At 39.7% G+C, this 24,173-nt stretch overlaps 1 protein-coding gene across 2 annotated transcripts in view; it reads left to right on the top strand.

Moving 5' to 3' along the window:
* The window catches only part of WDR49 (WD repeat domain 49), a 153,736-nt gene that overhangs the window by 115,401 nt on the left and 14,162 nt on the right, over positions 1–24,173 (top strand). Inside the window, exons 14-17 of one of the 2 annotated variants that reach the window (XM_025913596.2) lie at positions 454–651; positions 5,057–5,238; positions 14,168–14,277; positions 16,752–16,898. In XM_025913596.2, the coding sequence (XP_025769381.2) occupies positions 454–651; positions 5,057–5,238; positions 14,168–14,277; positions 16,752–16,898 (637 nt within the window). Of the gene's footprint in view, positions 1–453; positions 652–5,056; positions 5,239–14,167; positions 14,278–16,109; positions 16,298–16,751; positions 16,899–24,173 lie in introns of those variants that run through there. The other variant, XM_086674666.1, reaches the window with a different exon arrangement.

The following is a 24,173-nucleotide window of genomic DNA, read 5'->3' as shown; positions in this document are numbered from 1 at the left end:
CATCCAACATTATTGTCCTCTTGAATTGGTTTGGGATTTTTCTGTCACTGATAAACTGCTCAATTTTCTAATAACATTGTAAAATCGTACAATCGCATAAAATTGTACAATTGTACAATACACATCTATATACACATGATAAAGTTCATCTCTATCAAATAACTGACTTCCCTGTTCACTTTTTCTTCTTGTGACTCTTCCCCTCCCCTTCTTCCTTTCTTTAAACGTCTCGAGTTAGGCAAATCGGTTAGAAACTTTTTTTTTTTGAAACTTAATACCATTTTTCTGAACTCTGTTATCATGAACTATTCTTTTGCATTTGGAGAATAGATTATTATTCCCAAATGTCCTTTTTTTTCATTTCCGTATCAGATGTTTTAAGAAAAAGTGTTATGTCACTGGAAGAATTTAATATTTGGACTTTTTAGAATGCTGGCATTTCTTTTTATTCAGGAGTACTGTCTTAATTCCAGTAAGAGCAAAATCACACAGGCCCCAACTCTGATAAGATCATTCCGACCTCATGAAGCCCGGATAAGTTCCTTAGAGATGTGTAAGCCGGGCGGCCGCCTACTGATTATCTCCTCCTCTGCAGACTGCAGCATTTGTGTGACTGACGTCTTCGGTGCTCCTGTCTGGATCTTTGGTCAGGTAGAAATATTGCTTCTTTGTTATTCTAGTATTTACGTGACATGTAGTATGAACTTGGGCTGATTTCTATTTGAATCTCATCGGCTGTTAATATTCATTAGCCATGAAAGAACTGACTTTCATTTCTAGAGCTGTAGCTCCAGGCGTCTCTTGTCCTGTTTACCAGTAACCATGACAGTTCCATCAAGTGGAAGACTCTGGAGACATGGAAAGATGGTGGCTGTATACAGCTCAAAATGTTCCAGGATTGCTGAGAAAAGTTTCTCCTCTAAAATAAATGAAGTTCTTCCATTTCAATGCTTAGTAAAAATACAATGTAGAAAAAATTACCATGTTGTTCTTAAACAGATAGAAGACAATGTCAATTAATAATCAAGGTAATAATGAAATATGGAAACTTTTAGAAAAAAACAAACCTTCCTATTCTATGTCTGATTTACTCCTGTCAAAATAACAATAGCGAACATTTGCTGAGTTTTTCCTATGTGAGTGAGGTCTTGTTCTAGGTCTCCCATGAATTATCTCATGTAATTATAATTGCTCATCCAATGAGGGAGGAGCTCTCATGATTCCCATTTTACAAATGGGAAAACAGGTACAGAGTTTCAATAAATCTCCTGAGCCCACAGAGGCTAATAAGTAGTAGAGTTTGGCTTTTAACTCAAGCTGGCTCATTTCAGAGCTCATGGTTTTAACCTCTTCCTCCTATGAAACTAAGCTCTCATGTATACCTGCCTATTAAGAGAAATGGAAGTTGGGGGGATGGTAGAAAGGAAATATTAATTGTCTCACATTTCTTTTATCTTTTCCATTTATTTTCATGGGAACTCTGTTCCTGTTTTCTTTGTGATTTGGGGTACAAAATTACAGACCTGTTTCTTTTTTTTTTTATTTTTTTAAATGTTTATTTTTGACAGAGAGAGAGAGAGAGAGAGAGAGAGAGAGAGAGCGCGAGCATGAGTGGGGGAGGGGCAGAGAGAGAGAGAGAGACACACACGGACTCCGAAGCAGGCTCCAGGCTCTGAGCTGTCAGCACAGAGCCCAACGTGGGGCTTGGACTCACAGACCGTGAGATAGTGACCTGAGCTGAAGTCGGACGCTCAACCGACTGAGCCGCCCAGGCGCCCCAGACCTGTTTCAACCGGTACTATTGAAGCATGGTGACGTGAGGTCAGGCTGAAACCTTTATTTCTGTCTGGCTCGCTGCCTGGGTTCTATCCTGCAGCCCCCATTGCCACTCATGCCATGAGAACACAGCAACTATCTTCATGCTGGAAGACAAAATATGTTGTTGCTCTGTTTTTGAATCAGTTTGATGATGTCAACCTGTCCCAAAAGAATTTTATCCAACCCTATGGGACACAAAGGGTGATGGTAAATCAGAAAATAATCTGGGATGGTGGGCCTATATTTGGCTGGGTAATATGGGAGCCCCAAGGTAACACTCAAGAGCTGTATAGTGTCTTCTGCCCTGTACCCAAGGCAAGTGCTAGACTTTCCCCAGTCAGGAAAAAGAGCATCTGAGTGGGAACTCAAATGGGTATGTGTGTAGGTGTGTGGTAAGTGAGACAGAGGAGCACAGCTGGCATTCTGAGCACAAAATGAGTTGGAAAGATGCTTCTGTAAGTGAGGAAGTTAATGCAGTGCTGAATTGCTGTATGCCATGCCTCATGGGCTCCGGAGAGATGAGGTAGAGGTTAGAACAACAGGTAAAGAAACAAAGCCTCATCAAGTGGCTGATACCTGGAGTGTAGTTCTTTAGATGAGGCTGAAGCAAGAAATAGGCCCATTCTAGCTGTGGGTGCCATATTGTGCCCACCAAACAGAATATGTGGCTAAATTTTATTTTGGTGAAGAAGCATGTGCTAGTAAAATTGTTCATTTTTATGCCTTTGATTTTTGTCCTTAGCTGTTTTATAAAGTCTTTGTGTTTTGAAGGATTTTAGCCTCAAAAAGCCCGTGTAAAAATAGTTCGGTATTTTCCTTATGTTCAAGACAGGAAAAAGAGCCACCAGAGCTGGGATAGTCCTAGAAAGTAAAGGCTGGCAGACTTGGGGACAGCTGGATTTCCTGGTCTCTTCTGCTTGAGGTTTTTTTTTTTTTTTTTTTTTATCATTGTTGTTTTTGTGTTTTATTTTGTTTTGTTTTCCCTTGAGAGCTCACTTTGGTCAAGCTGTCTTGAATATAGGTGCCGCTAGTCCCAAGGGGAAAGGGTAGGGTGAGAAGAAAAGAGAGGAGGGGGGAAGGGAAGACAATAAATTAGTTGATACCGGAAAATAGCAGTTTTGAATGTCCTTCTCATGGTGTGTAAGAAGAGTCACTCTTTTGGAGAAAGAACAGAAGGATATGGAAGGCAGATGGTAATGCATAGATAAGAAGGAGAAGAGACCCAATTAGTCAACATACTATGATTAGAACAGTTTTTGCTAAACAAACTTGATGTGTACAGTGTCATGACTTTTGCCTCACATTTGAATGTTACATTTGTGTTTCAGTTGAATTAATTCTGGCCTAGCAGTTCTAAAAATAGGAACAAAAACAACAATGTACTTTAATTTCCCACATTAAGACTTAATTTTCCAGTCACATGCAGTCTGATTAAAATATTTAAAATTTAGTGCCAGGTGATTGAATATATATCATGGATGAAGTTATTATTTTCAGAAGTGTAAATAACTTTTATAACGTACCTATGGATCTGTGGTTGGTTTTCAAGTTAGATTTTGGAAAGTAAAGGTGTGGTATGTCTATTTCTAGCACTGGAAAATAGGGTGGGGATGATGTTTTTGTGGAGATACACTTGTCCCAGGTGACTGTCAGATGATTGTATTATCGAAAGAAATTAGGGGTCACATGCATGCCTTTGGTGCCCCTCTTTGCACACTAACGGCAGTGGTATTGGGCAGAATGTGCTCATTGGCACCTCTCCTCCTGGTCCTGTGGGGGCCAGTGAGTTTGGTTGTGACTATTCACCCAGTGTGTAAAATTTGACTTAGTTGCTCATTTTTTTAAGTTTATTTATTTTGAGAGAGAGAGGGAATGTACATGAATGGGGGAGGGGCAGAGAGAGAGAGTGGACAGAATCCCAAGCATGGGGCTCGATTTCATAAACTTGTGAGATCATGACCTGAGCTGCAATGAAGAGTCGGATGCTTAACCATCTGAGGCCCCTGGATGCCCAACTTGGTTGCTCATATTTAAACATTAAAGATTTCATACCAGATCCAGATTTCTTGCTTCTCTTGAAAAAGAACATGTCAGTCCCTGGGAGTAACTATAAAATGGGTTCTCTCTAATTCACTGTCGTCCCCACTTTTCCCATTGATGATGAACACTGGGGCTGAACTTCATTTGCTACTTATCACCTTATATGAGGCTTGACTCATTCATTGGCATTATCTTCCCGGCCCCTGTAGCCATTTTACTATACAATATCTGCTGACAAGTTATCAGTTTATAGGCCACACAGATATCCTGGGGATGCCTAATTCCCTCATATCACACATATCATGCATTCCGGTGTATATAATAGGAATTGACATAAGACAAGGAAATTGATTCTGTTTTTCAAATATGAAATAGAATGTCAATGAGAGCTTCTGCTAGGTGGAAACGTATTAAGACTTATAGCCAAATTTTGTGAAAACTAGCATGTAACATATTTTCTGGAAGGAAATGCTCAATAATTTGATTGGTTTTTGAGATATTTTTAGGAAGATGCAAAGAAAGCAGTTGTATGAAAAATTAACTGGTAATTTTTTGGTAAAAGTTTTGTTTTTCTTTTTGGTAAGCATACATCTTGCTATTCAAGAATTTAAAGTGGGAATGCCAGTTTTTTTGTAGTTCATTATCTTTTCAGAGAATGTTTGTTTCTCACAACACTTAGTCCTGTCTACATTTATTAAGGTTACGTGTAACAAATATCATATGATTTCACTCATATGTGGAATTTAAGAAATAAAACATGAACATAGGAGAAGGGAAGGAAAAATAAGATAAAAACAGAGAGGAAGGCAAACCATAAGAGACTTAAAACAGAGAACAAACTGAGGGTTGCTGGAGGGGTGTTGGGTGGGGGGATGGGCTAAATGGGGGATGGGCATTAAGGAGGGCACTTGTTGGGATGAGCACTGGGTATTATATGCAGGAGATGAATCACTGGGTTCTACTCCTGAAACCAATACTACCTTGTATGTTAACTAGCTTGAATTTAAATAAATAAATTTAAAAAATAAAGTTACATATATATGCCTCATCTCCCTTATAAAACTATAATGACTTTGAAGAACCACGCTTCATTAATTTTTTGTGTGTGTGTACCCAGGAATTCAGTTAATAAGTGTAGCACATAAACGTTCAAGAAAAATAAATGTCATAAAAATAAAATAATGGTCTGTTTTTTCAGGAAAAGCACTGGCAAATTGAAAACAGTTTTTCCCTTCCTAAAAGGGATACTAATGTAATGAAAAGTGAGAGTCAAGAAGAAAGCATAAGAGAAATTCCTTTACTTTCTAAGGAGGAATCATGTTTAGACCTACCAGAACGTTCTCTACTTGATAAGAAAAACAAAGATGGCTCCACATACAAGTAAGTAATTTTAAGTGTCACCTGGATGCCAACTGGAGTCTAGATAAGACCTAAGTAAGATTGACCCAAACTTCCTTCTGTTCTACATGGAATAGCCAATGACTGCTTCAAGGATGTGTGTGGTGGGGGGAGAATTTATATTTTCAGGATTATAGCTGGTTTGATTTCTTGTCTCCATTTCTATTCAGGATCTTCTAGTCTTCTGTTTCTGCTCCATCATCAATCTAATTGTGGAAATTAGCCCTTTTCCCCAAAAACGATACACCGTATGTGTGTATGTATGTACGTATCTATCTCAAAATGTATGTCTTAGGTATGACTCTCCTTTTAACTCTTGCCTTTTCTTCATTTGTTCAGCCTTTTCTTCTCTTCACCCCACTCTGCTAGATCCCATTCTTACACATTCCTCTTACTCTCCAATGCCAGGGAGTTTTACTGATTTCTTTTGTCTCCTACACTGTTGCTAACCCATGCCCTCATAATTCCATCTTTCAGACTCAAAAACTATTGTTTTTGAAAGGCTGATTTTATTCATTGTATTTTCTTTGATACAGATGAAAGCAAAATTTTTACCATGTGCATATTACCTTTGGGGGGTTTATAGAAAAACTGCACAGAAAGTATAGAGAGTACATTCTCTACTCCCATCCCACATTAGTGCGGTTTATCTGTTACAACTTATGCACCAATATTGATACTTTATGATTAGTAAAGTACGTAGTGTGCATTAAAGAGTTTGGGTGGGAGGTTCTTTAACGACTATTCTCAGGTACCTCTGCATTGCCTATGTCCAAATCAGCGCGTTCTTTGGCCAATCTCTTATGGCCTAGCCCCACTAACTGGGGTTACTTTCGGTAATACATATCCAGTGTTTTTCTGTTACAGTCTCTCACAATGGCAGGCCTCCCCACTTGCCCCACTTCTCCCGAGTCAACTTGAGCTTGGCCCATAGGAAGCTCACACCTTGTTGCCACACCCACGGCTCCCTGGCTGCCCTTCTTTCCTTGTTCACATGGGTTGCTTCAGCCGCAGCTTTTTGCCTGTAGACTTTTGCAGGTATTAATGAGCCACTGATCCATTCTGTCTCTCTAATGGTTACCCCAGAGGGCATACACTAGACTTTTTGACTGATCCATGGGAGGCGAAACTAGAACTGAAGGGGAAGCTTCCCTCCTGCCCCAGGGGAGCTGGACTCAGTGCATACCTACAATGCTCCTCTCTTTACGGCATCTTTAGTCTATTTATATCCTAGAATGGTGGCTGGCCTGGGTGTCAGCAGGTTGGTTTCAGAGCTATCTCCTTGTTCTGCCCCAGGAATCTATCACCTCACTCTGGAAGATGAGAATACTTTTTGCCCCTTAACTAATTAATTATTTTGCTTTCAGACTTTTTGGACCTCGGCGGACAGGGAGAGAGAAGGGGGAAAAAAAATCCCCTTAAACATCCTGTTACACTAAATTACACTTTGGTATTTGTTCTTCCATTTCCTTGAATTATGGTTTGCTGAAATGTCAAGTGGCATTTTACTTTCAGGCAGAAGGATCTTTTCAATTTAGAAATATAGCATGACCAATCCTGTACAATAATAGAATGCTGGGAATAGAAAGATTTTAGACACGATAAAAATGCCCTCACCCAGCCACCCAACACAATTTTACAGATAAGGAAATAAAGTTACCCCAGGGTAACACAGACAGATCATTGTTTCTCTTCCTGTCACACTCCTAGCAGAGTGAAGGCAACTGTTAGAACACATTCTTTTTCAAGAGTATTTCAGCTAATATTCGAATTTTCTATTCCTATTGACACACTCAATTCTTCTTTTTTCCTTGATTCAAGTTTTCCTTAGAAGTTGTCAGCCGTAAAAAGCAGAGCTACCTCCATTCTACTTCATCGTTTCAAATGACAGTATGTAAAAAATACCCGTGATTTTTAAAATTTCTGCTCTAAGTCAGATGACTTGATTCAAACAAGTTTAAGACTTTATTGTAAGGAGATAGTATAGAATAAAGTCACTTTGGAGCTCTTGAACTAATTGAAAGAAAAGGGCTAAAAACATATCCTCAGAATTGGCAGGTGTCCTTCACTTCTCCCAAGAGCACAACCAGGGATCCTCCATGGAAAACATACAAGTGCGATGTAATTAGCAACTGGAAAATGTCCTCTGTGGCCTCCATCCAATACTAAAGAGATTGCAGGGTGTATTCTCCTTAAGGGAATATTATTCTGAAGAACATGCCTTATTCCTCAAAAGATTAGTAAATGCAAGGAGGGAGTCATGCCAGTTCTTATCCATATGCAAAACTATTTTTTTAAAAACAGGTGAGAGAATTTACGAGAACTAAGGAGAGAAAGAGCACATCCGGTGAGTCCGTAGGCAGGTGGGGGTATGTTCAGATGGAGGGGAAACGGTAAGAAAAATGGAGATGCAAAAAGGAAAAGCCAATAGAAAATGGGAGAAGCAGGAAAAATAAAGGGAAAAATCAGATGCTTTAAACTACATTCTCATCTTAACTCCTAAGATCCTGTCTCCAGGAGAAAAATCTTGGCATGTATTATCTTCTGGTTTATGCATAAATAACAGGTTTCCATAACACTTAAGGTATTGTATAATATTATGTGTGAGAAGTAGGTAGGTGGTAAAATGTCATTTTCAATTTAAGTCCTGGGGAGATAAAGATGAATATAGAATTTAAGAGACTAATAGAAATTCCTAATGTTAACAGTTAATGCAGAGAAATGGAATTTTTCCTTCCTTAGATTCAGAAAAGAAAGAAAGAAAGAAAGAAATGAAAGGATAAAATAGGGAACAAAAACCACAGCAGACATGCATTTTTTCTTAATTAACGCATGTTTGGTTTCTGGACCCACACAGAATATTCTTACCTAGAAAAGTTATAGACAAAATGAAGAATTCAGACAATATAACTTTAGAGTATTTCTTTATTACAAAAATAATGCATGTCCTTTAGGAGAAATTTTGGATGTACAAATAAGCACCAAGGAAAAAGATAAAAAATTACCTGTAACAAAACTGTTGCTGGCACTTAGGCATTTCTAGCTCCAGGCATGTAAACAAATAAACAAAGGCACATTTTATGAAACTGGAGACTAGCATACCTAGCTTATAACCTGCTTTATCATTCAAAAAATCCACAGTGAAGGGGCGCTGGGGTGGGTCAGTTGGTTGAGCATCGAACTTCGGCTCAGGTCATGATCTCATGGCTTATGAGTTCGAGCCCCACATCAGGCTCTGTGCTGACAGCTCGGAGTCTGGAGCCTGCTTTGGATTCTGTCTCTCTGCCGTCTCTGCCCCTCCCCTGCTCATGCTGTCTCTCAAATAGGAATAAACATTTTTAAAAAGTTGTTTTAAATAATAAAAAAAAAATCCACAGTGATTACATTTCTGTATGAATTAATAGGAGCGTCCACAGACATCAACATTCGCCATGACTCCCTAGGAACTTATTATCTAGTTTTGTAACGATTTTCTTTTTTTTTTTTTTTTTTGAACACTTAGATTGTTAACAAACTTTAACCAGGGAAACATTTCTTCAAACGCTTTGATGCATACGTGTTAGAATACCCAACTGAATTCATCATTAGAATAAATTCTTTGAAATGAAGTTGCTGAGACCAAAGTTGCAAAGGCCTTTGGGTCCTCTTGCTAAATGGCTGTTCTGAGACATGTGGGTTCCTCCAGGAGCAGTGTAGACGGTGTAGAGTAACTGCCGCCTGTGAACCAACACTGCGTGTGGTCATTATCTTAAACCTGTTGCCGTGAGATCTCATCATTGGTTTAAATTGAATGTTTTGATTATTTGTGAGAGTGAACGTTTTTCCCCACGTGTTTATTAACCTTTAATAATTTAATAATGAGTTTGTAAGAGGTATTAGACATCCACTAGACTGATTCCTAACACATCCTTAAGAGAAGCACATCCTGGAGTCTTTCTGAATAATTTCTGTGGGATGCACTCACCATCTTAAAGATGGCCTTCTCTGTTTTTTTAAAGTTTTTTTTTTTTTTGAGATATTGCCTCATGCTGGTCAGAGTGGCTAAAAGGAACAAATCAGGAGACTATAGATGCTGGTGAGGATATGGAGAAATGGGAACCCTCTTGCACTGTTGGTAGGAGTGCAAACTGGGGCAGCCACTGTGGAAAACAGTATGGAGATTCCTCAAAAAAATTAAAAATAGAACTACCCTATGACCCAGCAATAACACTGCTAGGGATCTACCCAAAGGATACAGGAGTGCTGATGTATAGGGGCACTTGTACCCCAATGTTTATAGCAGCACTTTCAACAATACCCAAATTATGGAAAGAGCCCAAATGTCCATCAACTGATGAATGGGTAAAGAAGATGTGGTTTATATACATAATGGAATACTACCTGGCAATGAGAAAGAATGAAAGCTGGCCATTTGCAGCAACGTGATGGAACTGGAGGGTATTATGCGAAGTGAAATAAGTCAGTCAGAGAAGGACAGATATCATATGTTTTCACTCATATGTGGATCTTGAGAAACTTTAAAGAAGACCATGGGGGAAGGAAAGGGGGGGGAGTTACAGAGAGGGAGGGAGGCAAATCATAAGAGACTCTTAAGGACTGAGAACAAATCAAGGGTAGATGGGGGTGGGGGAGAGGGGAAAGTGGGTAATGGGCAGGGAGGAGGGCACTTGTTGGGATGAGCACTGAGTGTTGTATGGAAACCAATTTGACAATAAATTGTATTTAAAAAAAATAAAGTTTTTTTTAAGGTTATTTATTTTGAGAGAGACAGTAAAAGGGGGAAGGGTAGACAGAGAGAGAGGGAGACAGAATCCACAGAGCCCGATGCGGGGCTCGAATCCACAAAACTGAGATATGACCTGAGCCAAATCCGAGAGCCAGATGCTTAACTGACTGAGCCATCCAGGCACCCCTGGCCTTCTCTGTTTTTGAGCCACTCTTTATTATAGAATGATTCTAATGTTAAGTCAAATCTATTAATTTGTAAAAAACTGTCTCTCTCCTTGATCTTCATTCTTACTCTAGGGCAACAAAAAGGAAGTCTGCCTTCTACTATTTGACACATTTCACTGGCTCCCATTAAAAAAGTTACTTATGGGGAAAGGGTTAATTATCAGAAACCAGGATAAAAGAATCAGATGGGAAATGAAACAAATTTCCATTAATTTCTCCGTAAATTTCTATGAGACAGAAGGCACACTTAAAATTGATGTTTCTTAGACTTGAGAAAATATAATGATGTTCTAAATTCCTTACTATGGTTAAGAGAGAATTGATATTTAATATTATTTATATGCTGTTGATTACCTAATTATCCTGCCAATTGATCTTATGTGAGAAATTAAATTAGAAAATTTATGGACAGCTGTAAGACAAAATATACAAAACTTTTAAAGCTCATTTGAAATTAGGCCTTATATGACATAAAACACTTGGAGGATTGACAGTCTACTTTGCCAACAATCTGTGGCAATAACTATCCTTTGCCCATGTATGACAAGTGAAAGTCTACTCAGTTTTAAAAATTTAAGTGATAAAAATACTACGACACCAAATTATAATTTTTGGAAGTGCCACATCTCCTTATTGTTTGTCTTATCATTTGATAGTTCCCAAGAGTATTAGAATTGTCCGTGAGGGGTGCTGGAACTCCTACTCTGAGTGGAAAATATTTTATTATTCTTGTTTAAAGTGACAACAGTCGGTACTTATGGAGCTCCTACCATATTTCAGGCACAGTTCTACTGTCTTTATGTGTTTCACTCATTTAATTGTCACTGTGATCTTTGGCATGGTAACAGTTACAGTGCCCATTTCACGACTAGGAAAGAAGGCAGGAAGACATTAAGTGATCTGCCCAGTGTCCACCCGTCAGTAAAAAGGTGAACCAGAGATCCCCAAGCAGGCATTCTGCCTCTAGAGACATTGCACTTAGCCGCCCTTCCATATTGCCTGTCCAAGAAGCATCATGTGTCAATAAGGAACAGTTATTGGATTCTGAGTCGAGCGTTCAAATATTTTATCAAGTACGTGCTATGCTAAGCCACAACTCTAGTTGCTTTCACTTTCCTTCAATGCCTAGTAAGGCTCTTGGGGACTTGTCACATGTCATTCCTTCCTTCCACACCCTGAACCAAGAGACAGGAGATCAGTTAGAGCCTTTCTCATAGAATTGATGGCAAGGCTGCCAGAGCCCCTGGTAGGCGCCCTTTTGGCATCACCATGTAAGACTTTTTTGCAAAGTTTTAACTCTATCCAGGCTTTTTATTGCATTATTCTGCATTTTTGTCTTCTTCCAGTAGGAATATTGGAATTTTGAGAATATTCGTCTCTTTCCAATTTTGTGTTTACATTTTCATAGTAACCATCCCCCCAAATGTCAAATGTCTATGGAAAGGAAGCAGTATGTTGGGCTTTGAACATGACGTTGATTCTGCTGTCTCGTGGTTCATAGAACTGCCCTTTGGTTAGAGCTTTATCACTGTGGCTATGTTTCCTTGGCAGTCAATTCAGTAGTACAATTTGTTGTGAGTCCCAGGAGATTCTCTCTTAGTTTTTGCCTGCCCCTTTCCCTCTGTGGATTAAACTCTTTAGTGGAGATAGACAAAGTGATTTTAGTATCACTGGATGACAGCCAGGGAGCAAACGGCCTAAAAGTGGGAAAGAATTCAGAGTGTTTGGGGAAAATAAAGGTCTGGTATTATCTAGTGCCAGGATGGACCTCCTTACTTCTAGGCCTCCCTCAACATTTTGTACCTCAGTTTGTAACAGTAATACTTTTCTGGGGGGAAAAATATTCTAGATGTGATAACTACAAGGTATAACTGCACCACTCTCTACCCTTCCTGTACCCACCTCCAACTTCTTATTGTTACAAGTTCTCTTACTGAAAATGACTGTGTCTGGATACTCTCGCAGTTTCCAAGCCCAGATAGTGGCTAAATAATATTTCCAGGCCCAGATAGTGGCTAAATATCCCTCTTATTCAAGAGGGATAGCACATTTTGAGGGAGCTATTATAGCGTCCTTTGGGGAAAACATGCCACCTGCCTTTAGTCTTTTCGATGCCAAGGATTTCCTTTAAAAATCTATAATTTTCAAATAATTTATGTTGATACTTCACCCAATCAGGGAAACAGAGCTTAAATCCCATTGTCACCGCCCCCCCCCCCCACCCGTAAACATAGGCTGTGCTTGGAAACTTGCTTCTAGAGTGTAGTATATGAAAAGGAAGGGATAAGTAACTTTATAGGGCAGAAGCTTAGCAAACATAACCTTGGCCAATGATACGATTGACATCAGCAGTAATGTCAGCGTGATAGCATGTACCCTTGATAAGATGTAGTGAGAATAGATAGCACTTCATCCCCATTGTCTTCCTCCCCACAACCCATAACCCCAATCTAACCATAGGAAAAACATCAGACCAACACAAATTGAGGGACACTCTACAAAAAAGTCTGACAAGTATTCCTCAAAACTGTCAAGGTCATGAAAAACAAGGAAAGTCTGGGAAACTGCCATAGACCAGAGGAAGCTAAGGAGTCAGAAAGCTAAATATAATGTGATTTCTTAGGATTGAAAAAGGACATTAGGAAAAAAGTAGGAAAATCCTAATAAAATATTGAGTTTAGTTCATAGTAATGTACCAATATTGACTTCTTAATTGTGATAAATGGTAATATAAGATGTTAACAACAGGGAAATTGGGTGAGGGATATACCAGGACTCCGTACCGTCTTCACAACTTTTCTGTAAATCTAAAATTACTCTAAAATGAAAAGTTTATTTCTGTATAAAAAAGCAATCAATAAATCGCTACTTAAAGCTGTATAAAGAGCACACAATATTAACTTTGAGATACATAGACTCAATTTCACTTGCATTGATATTTTAAACTCTTGAGTTTGGGAAATACCGCCCAAATAGAGCAGAGGATAAGGAAGGAAGTGAACAGTTATTGAATACTGTTATTTATTAGGCACATCGCTGAACAGCCATCCATCTCCTCTCCTTTAAAACCACAGTAAGAATCTCATTGTGTAGAGCAGGAAATTGAGGCTGAGAGTATAGGAAACATTTCGAGGTTCTGCAGCTACTCAGGAGGCAGCAGAACTGAGAATAAAAGCTAGGGGCTGGGAGGGCAGTAACCATGAGGGCTAACAGACTCAAGGAGAGGAGGTGCAGGGAGAGGGCAGGCCGCAGGGCTCGCAGTAATTGTGCAAAAAATGGGTGTGTTTTCTGACCTGATGCCTCCAAGAGAAGAATAATGATTTTTGGCAATGCAACTTGTCACTATCAAGGTGAAGGTCTACACAGTGGATGCTAACTATATTTGAGACCGTTTCCTGTTTTCTGGCAGGAATTAGGGACAGCTAAATAATGATTACACTCCCTCTGTTTTACTGAGAAAAAATTTTCCATGGAGTCAAGTTAATCTAAACTTTTCCTATAGATTCATATGATAAGCCTCAAAACTACTGAACTTTTTTTGCATTTTGGATATCATAAGTGACGATTCAGGCCTCACATTAAGTTTTTGACACATACCACTGATTAGCCCATATAATTTGTACACAGGGCAAGAATAGTGTGTTTTTCTGTGAAATTTTCTTCTGGATAGTTTTTTCTCTGACCTGCCAGTTGCTATGGAAATCTTTGCTTAACTAGCCTCTTGGCCTTAACTTAGCTCTTACCCTTTTACATCATCACCTGGCTAGCAGACATTTTATTCAAAGATATGGCTTGATTAGTGTTAACAAATATCGACCCTTAGGTCCACAGTATAAAGATTTTTTTCTTCTTTTTTTTTCTTTTTTTGGTCTAAGTAAGGTATGTATTTAAAGCCTGAAAGTACCTGTTCATCCTTTGTGGTTGATATTGTATTTCATCCTGTGTTATTTTCTTCCAGTGTCAGACCATCAGAAGTCATAAATTTAGGTATAAAATATAAGGAAAGAAATATCTTGAAGAAAAAAACACATAACCTTTACAAGGGAGAATTTATACAAAAATCATCCAGTAAGTAATCACTGTTGACATATTTTTATAGTGTTGTTATTTTATAGATTGGTAGACATACAACAAACAGCTACTCTATGTGCCAGGAATGCTGGTGTTTCTTCATAAAGGTAGGTGAAGTGCTGTGATCTCTATTTAACAAAGGAGAAAAGTGAGGCTCAGACACATCAGAGAGACTGTGACTTGTCCCAGGCTGCACAGCATACAAATGGCTGAAGTGTAAGGTCTAAGCCAGAAAACACACACACACAAAGTGCCCACTATAGTATCCAAAATAGAGTTGGCACAGAACGCTAATTCTGTCCCCTAAGTATTTAAGAGATGAAAATGAATAAAATATATTTTTGCCCTCAGGAAGCCCAAAGCTATACAGAACAATATTAGTTTGGTTTGGCCTAACCAGAAAAAGAATTATTTAAAAAGTAATTGAAACAAGAGTTGTTATCATACTGAAGGGTATTATTTAGAAGTGTAATGAGAATAATTTCGTAAAGCTCCACTATATGAAACTATTTCACTCACTGTAAATCTTATTTCAACTTATGTCCAAGGGATAGACTTTGATAGAGTAAATACGTTGATTTTAGAATTTCTACTGAAGTTTTGTTGCCAAAACGTACATTGTTATTTAATATTAAATGCACATTTATAAACAAATCTACTCCATAGGCTTTTTGTCAGGATTACATGAGGTAATATGTATAAAGCATATTATACATACAACAGTACCTGGCATATTATAGAAATGTATACAATTTTATTACTAATGTTACTCTTATTATTATTGCTATTATGCCTTGGAGCATGACCTTTGGAGTGAAATGTATTTGAGCTTATGTTGAAGGTCTGCCATTTACCAGCTATGTAAATTCCAGGCAAGTTATTACAATATCTTGGGCTGCGATTTCCTCATCTGTCAGAAGGGTGAACTGATACTTTACAGGTTGTAAAGATGTCTCCCTTGGTTCGATATAACACATTGATTCTTAAAGTCTGTTCCCTGTGCAGCAGCATGAGCATCACCTGGAACTTACAAATGTACCTTCTGGGCCCCCACCCCTACCCTAGTAAATCAGAAATGGGAGTGATATATACCACCTTATGTTTAAAAAAAATTTTTTTTAAGTTTATTTATTTATTTTGAGAGAGAGAGAGCATGAGCAGGGTAGGGATAGATCAGCACGGAGACTGACGCAGGACTTGAATCCACGAACTGCAAGATCATGACCTGAGCTGAAATCAAGAGTCGGAAGCTTAACCTACTGAGCCCCTAGCAGCTTATGTTTTTACAAGCTCTCCCGGTGATGGTGATGCCTGGCAAAATTTGAGAACTGCTGACATAGCACATGACTTGTCCTGTTATGCCCAGAATTCGTGATCCCCAAAGACCACCAGGGAGCCGAGTCCGATGCAAAAGCAAAAGAGCCTTTATTCGAGCTAGCTCGAGCTCAATCCCCTACCTGCACCAACGCAGCGGTGAGATACCAGGGAGAGAGAGCGAGTTTCAAAAGCACAAAGGTTTTATAGGGGTCTAGGGGCAGTTGGTGAGGTAATGGCTGTGGCCTCAGCCGATTGTCTGGGGAAGGGTCGGGAGTCCTGTTACGCAGGTCGCTGGGCGTGTTTTGATCAGGAAGTTTGAATGGGTGAGCGGGAGGTTACTCAAGGGGAGGAGGCGCGGTCTGAGGTTTCTTCGATTTTCCCGGAAAAGGGGTCATGTCTGGGACATAGTCACTCAAGGTGGAGAACACAGAACAAGATGGAGTCGGCCGGCGTAGGCCCGCCCTTTCAGTCCCATAGCAAGTGCTAAATATGTATTAGCTCACTTTTCTTAGGTGCTGAACCACCATGATGACAAAAGCACAGTTCCTACCTTTGCAGTGCTAACAATCAAACAAACATAAAATCACATCTCAAGCGAAGCACTTCCCATTTATCCTGTGAAGCAAAACGAAAACTTTTCCCATTGTCCGAGACTTTGCTTTAAGGCACAGGAATAAAAGACCTTTCCTTTCTGTCGTCTCATTGTGTGCATCTTAAATACAATGGCACAGCTCTGGTTTACATGTTAGCGAAATTAAAAAGTACCTGCACATTCAAAATTTTAGATACGTTGTTGAACGGTGAAAACAAGATTCCATCCCGCAAAAGATGCAGTTTTCTGGCAGATAAAAGAAACTGGAGCTCTTCCAAAATGGCAGAATACACACTTTCAAGGGAACATAGCAAAAGAGTCCAACTAAAAAAATAAATGAAAGGGGGGCCTCAAGTTCCTTTTGGTCCCTTTGAATACAAGGACCATGGATTCATCGTGAACAGCTGTGTTTGCCGGCATCGCTGATCACTGCAGCTGTACCAGCTGAGTAACAGGAAGGTTACATTTTAAAAAGTTAACTTGGAAATGTGCTAGCTCCTTCTGAGGAATTAATGATACTCTACTTTTTTCCTGCCCTCCCCTAAAACCCACTGTCGTCAAGGTGCATTCAGGTCATTAAGTATCGGAGCCCTGAAAGAGCTGCCTGAAGTGACGAAACCAGCTTTTCTTTGGGACCCGGAGAAATATTTCAGGGAAGAGCCAAAGGAGAAGTGTTCCCAAATTCCAGAGCCTCCACTGCTCTCCGAAAGTAAGTCCTCAGCCACCACACCCCTCCATCATTTGTCCCCATTCAACTCAATCACTTCAAAAAACAAAGTAGGAAAGCGTGGAAGTAACATGTTTGCCTTGTAGGTTGCAGTGAAAGGAAGCGTGGTTTGACTGCTAAGATTTATAGCTCGGCCGTTGATCTGTGCTCTCAAAAAGGGCAGCCAACAGGCTGGAATACATAAAAAGTGTATTTTTATTTTGTCAGTTTTCTGAAGTCAGTATGCCACGAATATGTATTTTGAGTCTGCCACGGATGAGAACCCCCTTCCCCAAATAATCTTCATTTTCAAAACTGATACCAGAGAAAGAGATAACCTAAGACCGCTTTCGAACCGAGTCTTTGACAATCTGGTTTTGTTCTTGGCATGTGGAACACTGTAAATAGAGGCTACTTAAAGTGCATTGTGTTCAAGACTTCCAGCTGCAGTGTTGGGCTAATATCATGAGAGGACAAGAAAGCTCAGCTTAGAAAATATAAGTGAGTAATCTCCGGAGATTCAGAAACAAGATGTGCAAAAGAAGGCTCTGATTTTCAGACTGTTACAGGCTTCCAAGTTCCTAAGGATTTGAAGAAGCGTTTCGGTGCAGAAATCCTCCCCGCATAGAGGGGCCTTCCGGGAGTGCAGCCGGCACAACCTGAATCTTAGTGAGGCACTCAGAAAGCATATGGACCTGGCGGGGAACTCATTTAAAATAATTAATGAAGTGCACATTTCCAACTTGTCACAGTCAGATGATCAGAACTATACTCAAACAATCTGAGATCTGTGGTCTCTAAATTTTTCAAATCTTCTGGGATGAGGGTTCAACATCATCCCTGAGAAATAATCACCCTTTAGGAGGGAGGAGGTTTTTGTTGTTGTTGTTGTTGTTGTTGTTTTGTTTTGTTTTGTTTTGTTTTTTATGTCCACGCTGGAGGAAGTTTAAGCTTCTTGTCTCTGCTTGGTTCCCTATGGAAAAGGAGAGCAGCTGGTCAACATTTTTTTTTTTTTTTTTAATTCTACTTGTAAGCAAGGGACAGCTGTCATTCCTCATTGCCATGGTTTCCAGTCTAATTGTTATCAGCTTCCTTTGCCTTTACTCAGAGTTTTTCTTTTCTAAACTTATAATCATTTATTTGGTCTCATGAGAGTCATCTAATGGCTTCTGCTCATTTCTTTTAAAACCATGAATCCATAAACTTTAGGGCTCTAAATAGCCATTTGTGCATCTGACAGAGCTTTCAATCTATCATCCTGCCTTTTTCCCCCCAGGATGATTCATCTTTTACAAATAAATATGGGGAGCATTTATCTTGTCCTTCTGAGTCACAGACAGATGAGAATCTGAGGAACAGACAGTAAGAAAAGATCCCCAGAGCCAGGACAAAGTGTAAAGACAGTAGAGACGTAGAACATGAACACGGGAAGAAACCAAGAGAGAGCGAGGGATCAGAATTGAGGCAAGGGAAATAGAAGACAGAGAGTATGCAGATGCTGGGGGACAAGAAAGTGGGAGAGGGCAGCAGTGAGGGCAGCAAACACCTGTCCTCAGCAATGCGAGGTCCTGTTCCTGTGAGGAACCTTGTACATTCTGCAGCAGGCAGAATTCTATGGGCAGGTGGATGTACGTGTGCGGAGCGGGGGGCGGGGAGGGGGGCGGATAGATGGCTGGATGGACATACCTAAAATACTCTAATAAGTTTTCAAAGAAAAATTTTTCTCCTGGATTTCACAACATAAATTTTTTTCCTGTAATTTCCACCGTTTTTTTTTAAAGATCTTTTCATCCCTCTTTTTTATTTTCTTCTTCAGCTTTTCATCCTTTGCTCTCTTTTCAGTATTTCCACTTATTTGCCTTCCCTATGAGTGAATTTTTTTTTTTTTTTTTAAGTTCCATCAACTAAAGGGAGAGGCAGATGCAGACTTTGAGGACAACAGAATGCATGACTTGTGACACCATATTCTGTGGAAGCATCCAGGGTGAAGCCAGATTAACTGTGGGGGCATAGGAAGGAATGCAGAGAGGTGGTCACATCTGAGCTGGGACTTAGGGGAAGCAGGAGTCCAAAGGGTGAAGGAGGAGAAGGGCAGGTCAAGATGAAGGAAACAATGTAAGGAAATTCATCAGGGATGAAGTAGGGCAGAAGTCCACATGATCCTAGGTTGACTGCATTGGGTGACTTCAGATAGTGATACGTTGAATTTGACACACATGAGTAGAGTTGAGTTTCGAATGTGTTGAATTTGAGGGGTACCTGGGTGGCTTAGTCAGTTAAGCATCTGACTTGGGCCCAGGTGTTGATCTCGTGGTTTGTGGGTTCGAGTCCTGCATCGGGCTCTGTGCTGACAGCTCAGAGACTGAAGCCTGCTTCAGATTCTGTGTCTTCCTCTCTGCCTGTCCCCCACTCATGCTCTGTCTCTTTCTCTGTCTCTCAAAAATAAATAAACATTAAAAAAAAAAAAAGAAGGTGTTGAGTTTAAGCTACTGGTATGCTATTTAGAAATAAAGTTCTTGGGGCACCTGGGTGGCTCAGTCAGTTAAGCATCTGACTTCAGCTTAGGTCATGATCTCGCACTCCGTGAGTTCGAGCCCGGTGTCGGGCTCTGTGCTGACAGCTCAGAGCCTGGAGCCTGTTTCAGATTGTGTCTCCCTCTCTCTCTGCCCCTCCCCTGCTCATGCTCTGTCTCTCTCTGTCTCAAAAATAAATAAAAACATTAATTTTTTTTAAAAATAAAGTTGTTGAGGATGATGGAGGATTGTAACATGCTTTGTATAATATTATAGAGTCTTCAACTAGCAGATATAGAGATAATGTTTGTTCATTTGTGTGTGTAACCTTTTCTGTGGTAGATATTGAATGCCTTCTCTGTGCTGGCCTCTGTGCTAGAGGCTGGAGACAGAGTCAACCTGTAGAGGCCCAGCCTTCAATGATCTTGAAGACTAGTTGTCAAAATAGATAAGGAAACAAATAATTGTGTTTTATACCAAGGACTATGACAGAAATATGCACTGGCCAGTGTGAGACCACATGGAGATTCATAGATGGTTCTTTTTTTTTTTTTTTTTTTTTTAAGAAACTTGATTATGTTGAGCTGGATACTAAAAGTCAAGTTGCTATTAGATTAGTCAGGTAGGGAAAAAAGGGGATGATATTTCTGGCAAAGGAGCAGCACATGCAAATGTAAGGTGGTGGGAGTGACATGGGTTGCTGCGGAAGCTACACATAGTCCCAAATGTCTGGGGGCTACACATAGTCCCAAATGGTTCTAGAAGGAGCATGGCAAGAATTAAGGCTAGATAGGTAAATAGGGCCAGATTCTGGAGTACCTAGTGTGCTGTGCTAAAGACCTTGGCATTTATTTTATCAGAAACGAGGACCCATTAGAATGTTTCAGTCAAATATTTTGAATTATTCCATTTTATCTCTACTATTAATTCTTCTGTTTCTATATCTCTTTGTATTATTCTTTTAGTGATTACTCAGAAGATTGCAATACTCTTTTCTGTGTCCTTTATCCCTCTTATGATAGCAGGCTCCCACCTGAGATTATATTCCTTCCATCTGAAGAATGTCCTGCAGTATTTCTTATAATGTGAGTCTACTGGGGAGTCATTTTATGTGTCTTAAAAAGGCATTTATTTTATTTTGACTTCCGAAGGATATTTTCACTGGGTTTAAAACTCTAAATACCAGTGATTTTTTAAATTCTGTTCAGCTCTTTAAAGATAGCATCTCATTGTTTCCTTGCTCCCATAATTCCTGATTAAAATTCAGTTTTTAATATGATTGTGGCTCCTGGGGCTACTGAGTGGCTCAGTTGGTTAAGCGTCCGACTTCGGCTCAGGTCATGATCTCATGGTTCGTGAGTTCGAGCCCCGTGTCGGACTCTGGGCTGACAGCTCAGAGCCTGGAGCCCGCTTCAGATTCTGTGTCTCCCTCTGTCTGCCCCTCTGCTGCTTGCACTCTGTCTCTCGCATTGTCTGAAACATAAATAAACATTAAAATTTTTTTTTTTAATTATGATTGTGGCTCCTTTGAGTGTAATATCTTTTTTTTTTTTTAACCTGGCTTCTTTACAGATTTTTCTCTTTACCCTCAGTTTTCAGAAGTTTTATCATGATGGATATAAATATGCTTTTCTCACTATATTGCTTGGTGTTGATAGGAACTCTTGAATAAATCTTTCTTCAAGTTTGGACAATTCTTGGCCATTATCTTTTTGATTGTAATTTCTTTCCAATTCTCACTCTCCTGTCCTTCTGGGATTGCATTTCTGTACATGTTAAACACTCCTTACATCATAAATGTTTCTTACATTCTTCTCTTCTTTCCATTTGATTTTCCTCTCTGAGCTTTATTTTGGGTACTTTATATTGACTTGTATTTGCATTACTAACCCTGTCTTTCACCAGTCTGCTGTTAAACTCATGTGATCAGGCCCCAATTTCAGATTTTACATACATACATACATTTTTTAGTTCTTCTCAATTGAAATTATTCACATTTTCATCCATTTTTGTCCAAACTTTATCTCTTTTTCTTTAACATATTTATAATAGTAATTTTAAAGTCTGGGCCTGCTAACCTCAATATCTGGATGATCTTGGGGTCTGCTTCTAATGTCTGTTTTTTCTTCTTTGTTATTGGTCACATTTTCCTTCTTCTTTGCAAGTCTAGTAATTTTGCATAATTTTAAATTGTATGACAGGAATTATGTGTAAAATATCTATAGATGCTGAAATTAATGTTATTTTCTCCCAGAGGTAGTTGACCCTTTCCTTAATTGGGCAGAGAACATGAAGGGTACATCATGTTGATTCAGTTACAAGTTGAGCTTGGTCAGTGCTTGGTTACAGTCGACTTAGTCTACTTTTGATTTCGAATGTCTGTCTGTTTTAAGCCTCTCCTTTTATTGATATATTGTCTCCTAAGTACTGCAAGATTACAGGACACATTCCTCTCCAGTCCCATCCACAGTCTCCATCACCCTAGCAGTTAAAAAATAGCTTATAGGGAACTGACTATTGTGGAATTTCTCTAGATTTCAATATGTCAAACCTTAACCCACATTGTCATCAAAACTCGTCTCTTTGTCTATTGACAATCCTGTTTCTTAGCGCTGCCCAGATGTGATAAACCCATAAAGAGAAGAAAATATTTGGCAATCTTAGCCCATCTAAGAGGGATTCTACTGCCTCTGGAATTTTAATTTGATAATCTCTGCTTCCGTCGCCCTCTGATAGCTTTGAAAATATTATTTCTGTAATTTACCTGTTTTTGTTGTTCTGTCTGGTGAAATGAAAAGGATGACCTACCACTAGCTATTAAACCTCTTCAGAAAAAAAGATTTCTGCTGAAATGTTTAAAACAGGAAAGTGACACGACCGGGTACGCATTTTACAACGCTTTCTGGAAACTGTAGTAGATGCATTATAATGGAGTTAGACTGAAGGCAGCATATTAGAGCAGTAGGAGCTTATTGTTTGTAGCCAGCTGCTTTTGAATCTTTAGTTTGCCTTTCACTAGTTGTTTATATCCGGATAAATTACACAATCTACCAAGTCTCAGTTTTCACGTGTATAAAATGGGGCTAATCATACCTGATTTTGAAGTGGTGTGGGCTAACTTCAGCACAATGGCTAGCATATATGCTGCATTCATTAAATGGTATCTGTTATTATTTTGAAGCCATGGAGATCCTAGAAAGGAAGTAACTAATTTGAGACATGCTAAGGAGATTGAACTTAAAGGTTCAATGATGATAGGTAAGCACGTGAATGACTTTCAGATTTCTAGCTTGGATAACTATGTCCGAGAGAGAGAGAGAGAGAGAGAGAGGGAGAGAGAGAGAGAGAGAGAGAGAGAGAGAGAGAGGGAAACTATTATTGAGAGAGGAAATACAGGAGGAGAAGATGGTTTAGAGTCAGTTTTCAAAATATGTTGTGATGGAGGTGGCTGGGACATGAACTGAAAAAAGCTAATATGTTTCCAAGAAACTGACTATAGTAGGAAAGAGATACAGAGAGGTAGCTGAAAAGCAAGTACAGGCAAGTTTCAACATTCCTTTTATATTTAAGTTCATTTTCTTTTTCTGGTTGTAGATATAATCATGGGTATTATAGAAAATTGGCTAGTAGGAAGTAAAGAGAACTCTAAAGAACTTGGGAATAGCAGATCTAAAGAACAGCCACTCCCCCCTCAAGCCTGAGATAGACCAAGGAAGATGCCCATCCAAGCTAGGGCTGATACCTAGACCTTGTTTGAGAAGGCTTCTTCGTGTCACTGGATAGCAAGGTGGCAGAGCTGTCGCAGGTAGGACATGGCAAAAATCTCCCAGGGTGGCCATGGGAAACCATCCACGGGGAGGTGCTGCACCTCAGAACTCACTGCAAAGCCACCAAAGGAGTGCAGGGGAGGCTGTTCACAGGGAGGAGTCACAGTGGTGGACCTCTGCTCACCTCTTGGGTTGTTACGGAAAGCCATTCAACCGGGTGGTGCCAGATGGGTGGCACTCTGCTGCAAAGCTTACCTGAAGGGTGACAAGGAAAGCTGCTGATTCTGGGCTCTGGAGAAGTCAGCCATGCCTGCATCATAGGAGTCTGGAGGGGAAAAGCCACTGTGGGGCTTGGTACTGGGGGAGTCCATACTATAGGAGTCTAGTGCTGGAGAAAGTGCCCTGCAGGAGTATGGTGACAGGAGCACCCACTTGTAAGAGAAATCCACTTCTCCTCCAGTGTCCTGCTGGCATCCCCTCATGATAGGGAGCAACGTCACACCAGTTGGCAAAAGAAATATTTATAGGGCTCCAGTCCATTATCACAAAGCAAGCAGTGAAGAGTGGACTTGGAACTGAGGGCAATCCATTGGTAACTGGCCTATTACCATTTTACCTCTGTTTCTGTGCTTTCTCCCCCACGCCTGGCCCTTTACGTTATTTTCTATCTTTTGAAATTACAGTCATCATTCCTATGAAGTTATAAGGTGTTGGTGGCTATGGTTGTCTTTTGGGAGAATTTCCATTTATAAAGGGAATCAAACTTGGGAGACTCGAAGCAATAATGGTCTAAAGGCAAAATTTTGAGCATACATTTGGCTTCAAACCAAGACTCTATCACTTGCTAGCTTTATGACTTTGAACAGGTCAATTAAACTCTCTGTGCCTTAGTTTCTTCAAATGAAAATGGCATCATATTAGTTACCATCCTCATGTTGCTGTGAACAGTAAGTGAAATCATTCAGGTGAAGCCTTTAGCATAGGGCCTGACACCTACT

The sequence above is a fragment of the Puma concolor genome, chromosome C2, assembly GCF_028749965.1.
Source record: "Puma concolor isolate L17-30 chromosome C2, mPumCon1.1.hap2, whole genome shotgun sequence".
Classification (NCBI taxonomy): Eukaryota; Metazoa; Chordata; class Mammalia; order Carnivora; family Felidae; genus Puma; species Puma concolor.
This window is presented reverse-complemented; position numbering and strand designations above follow the sequence as displayed.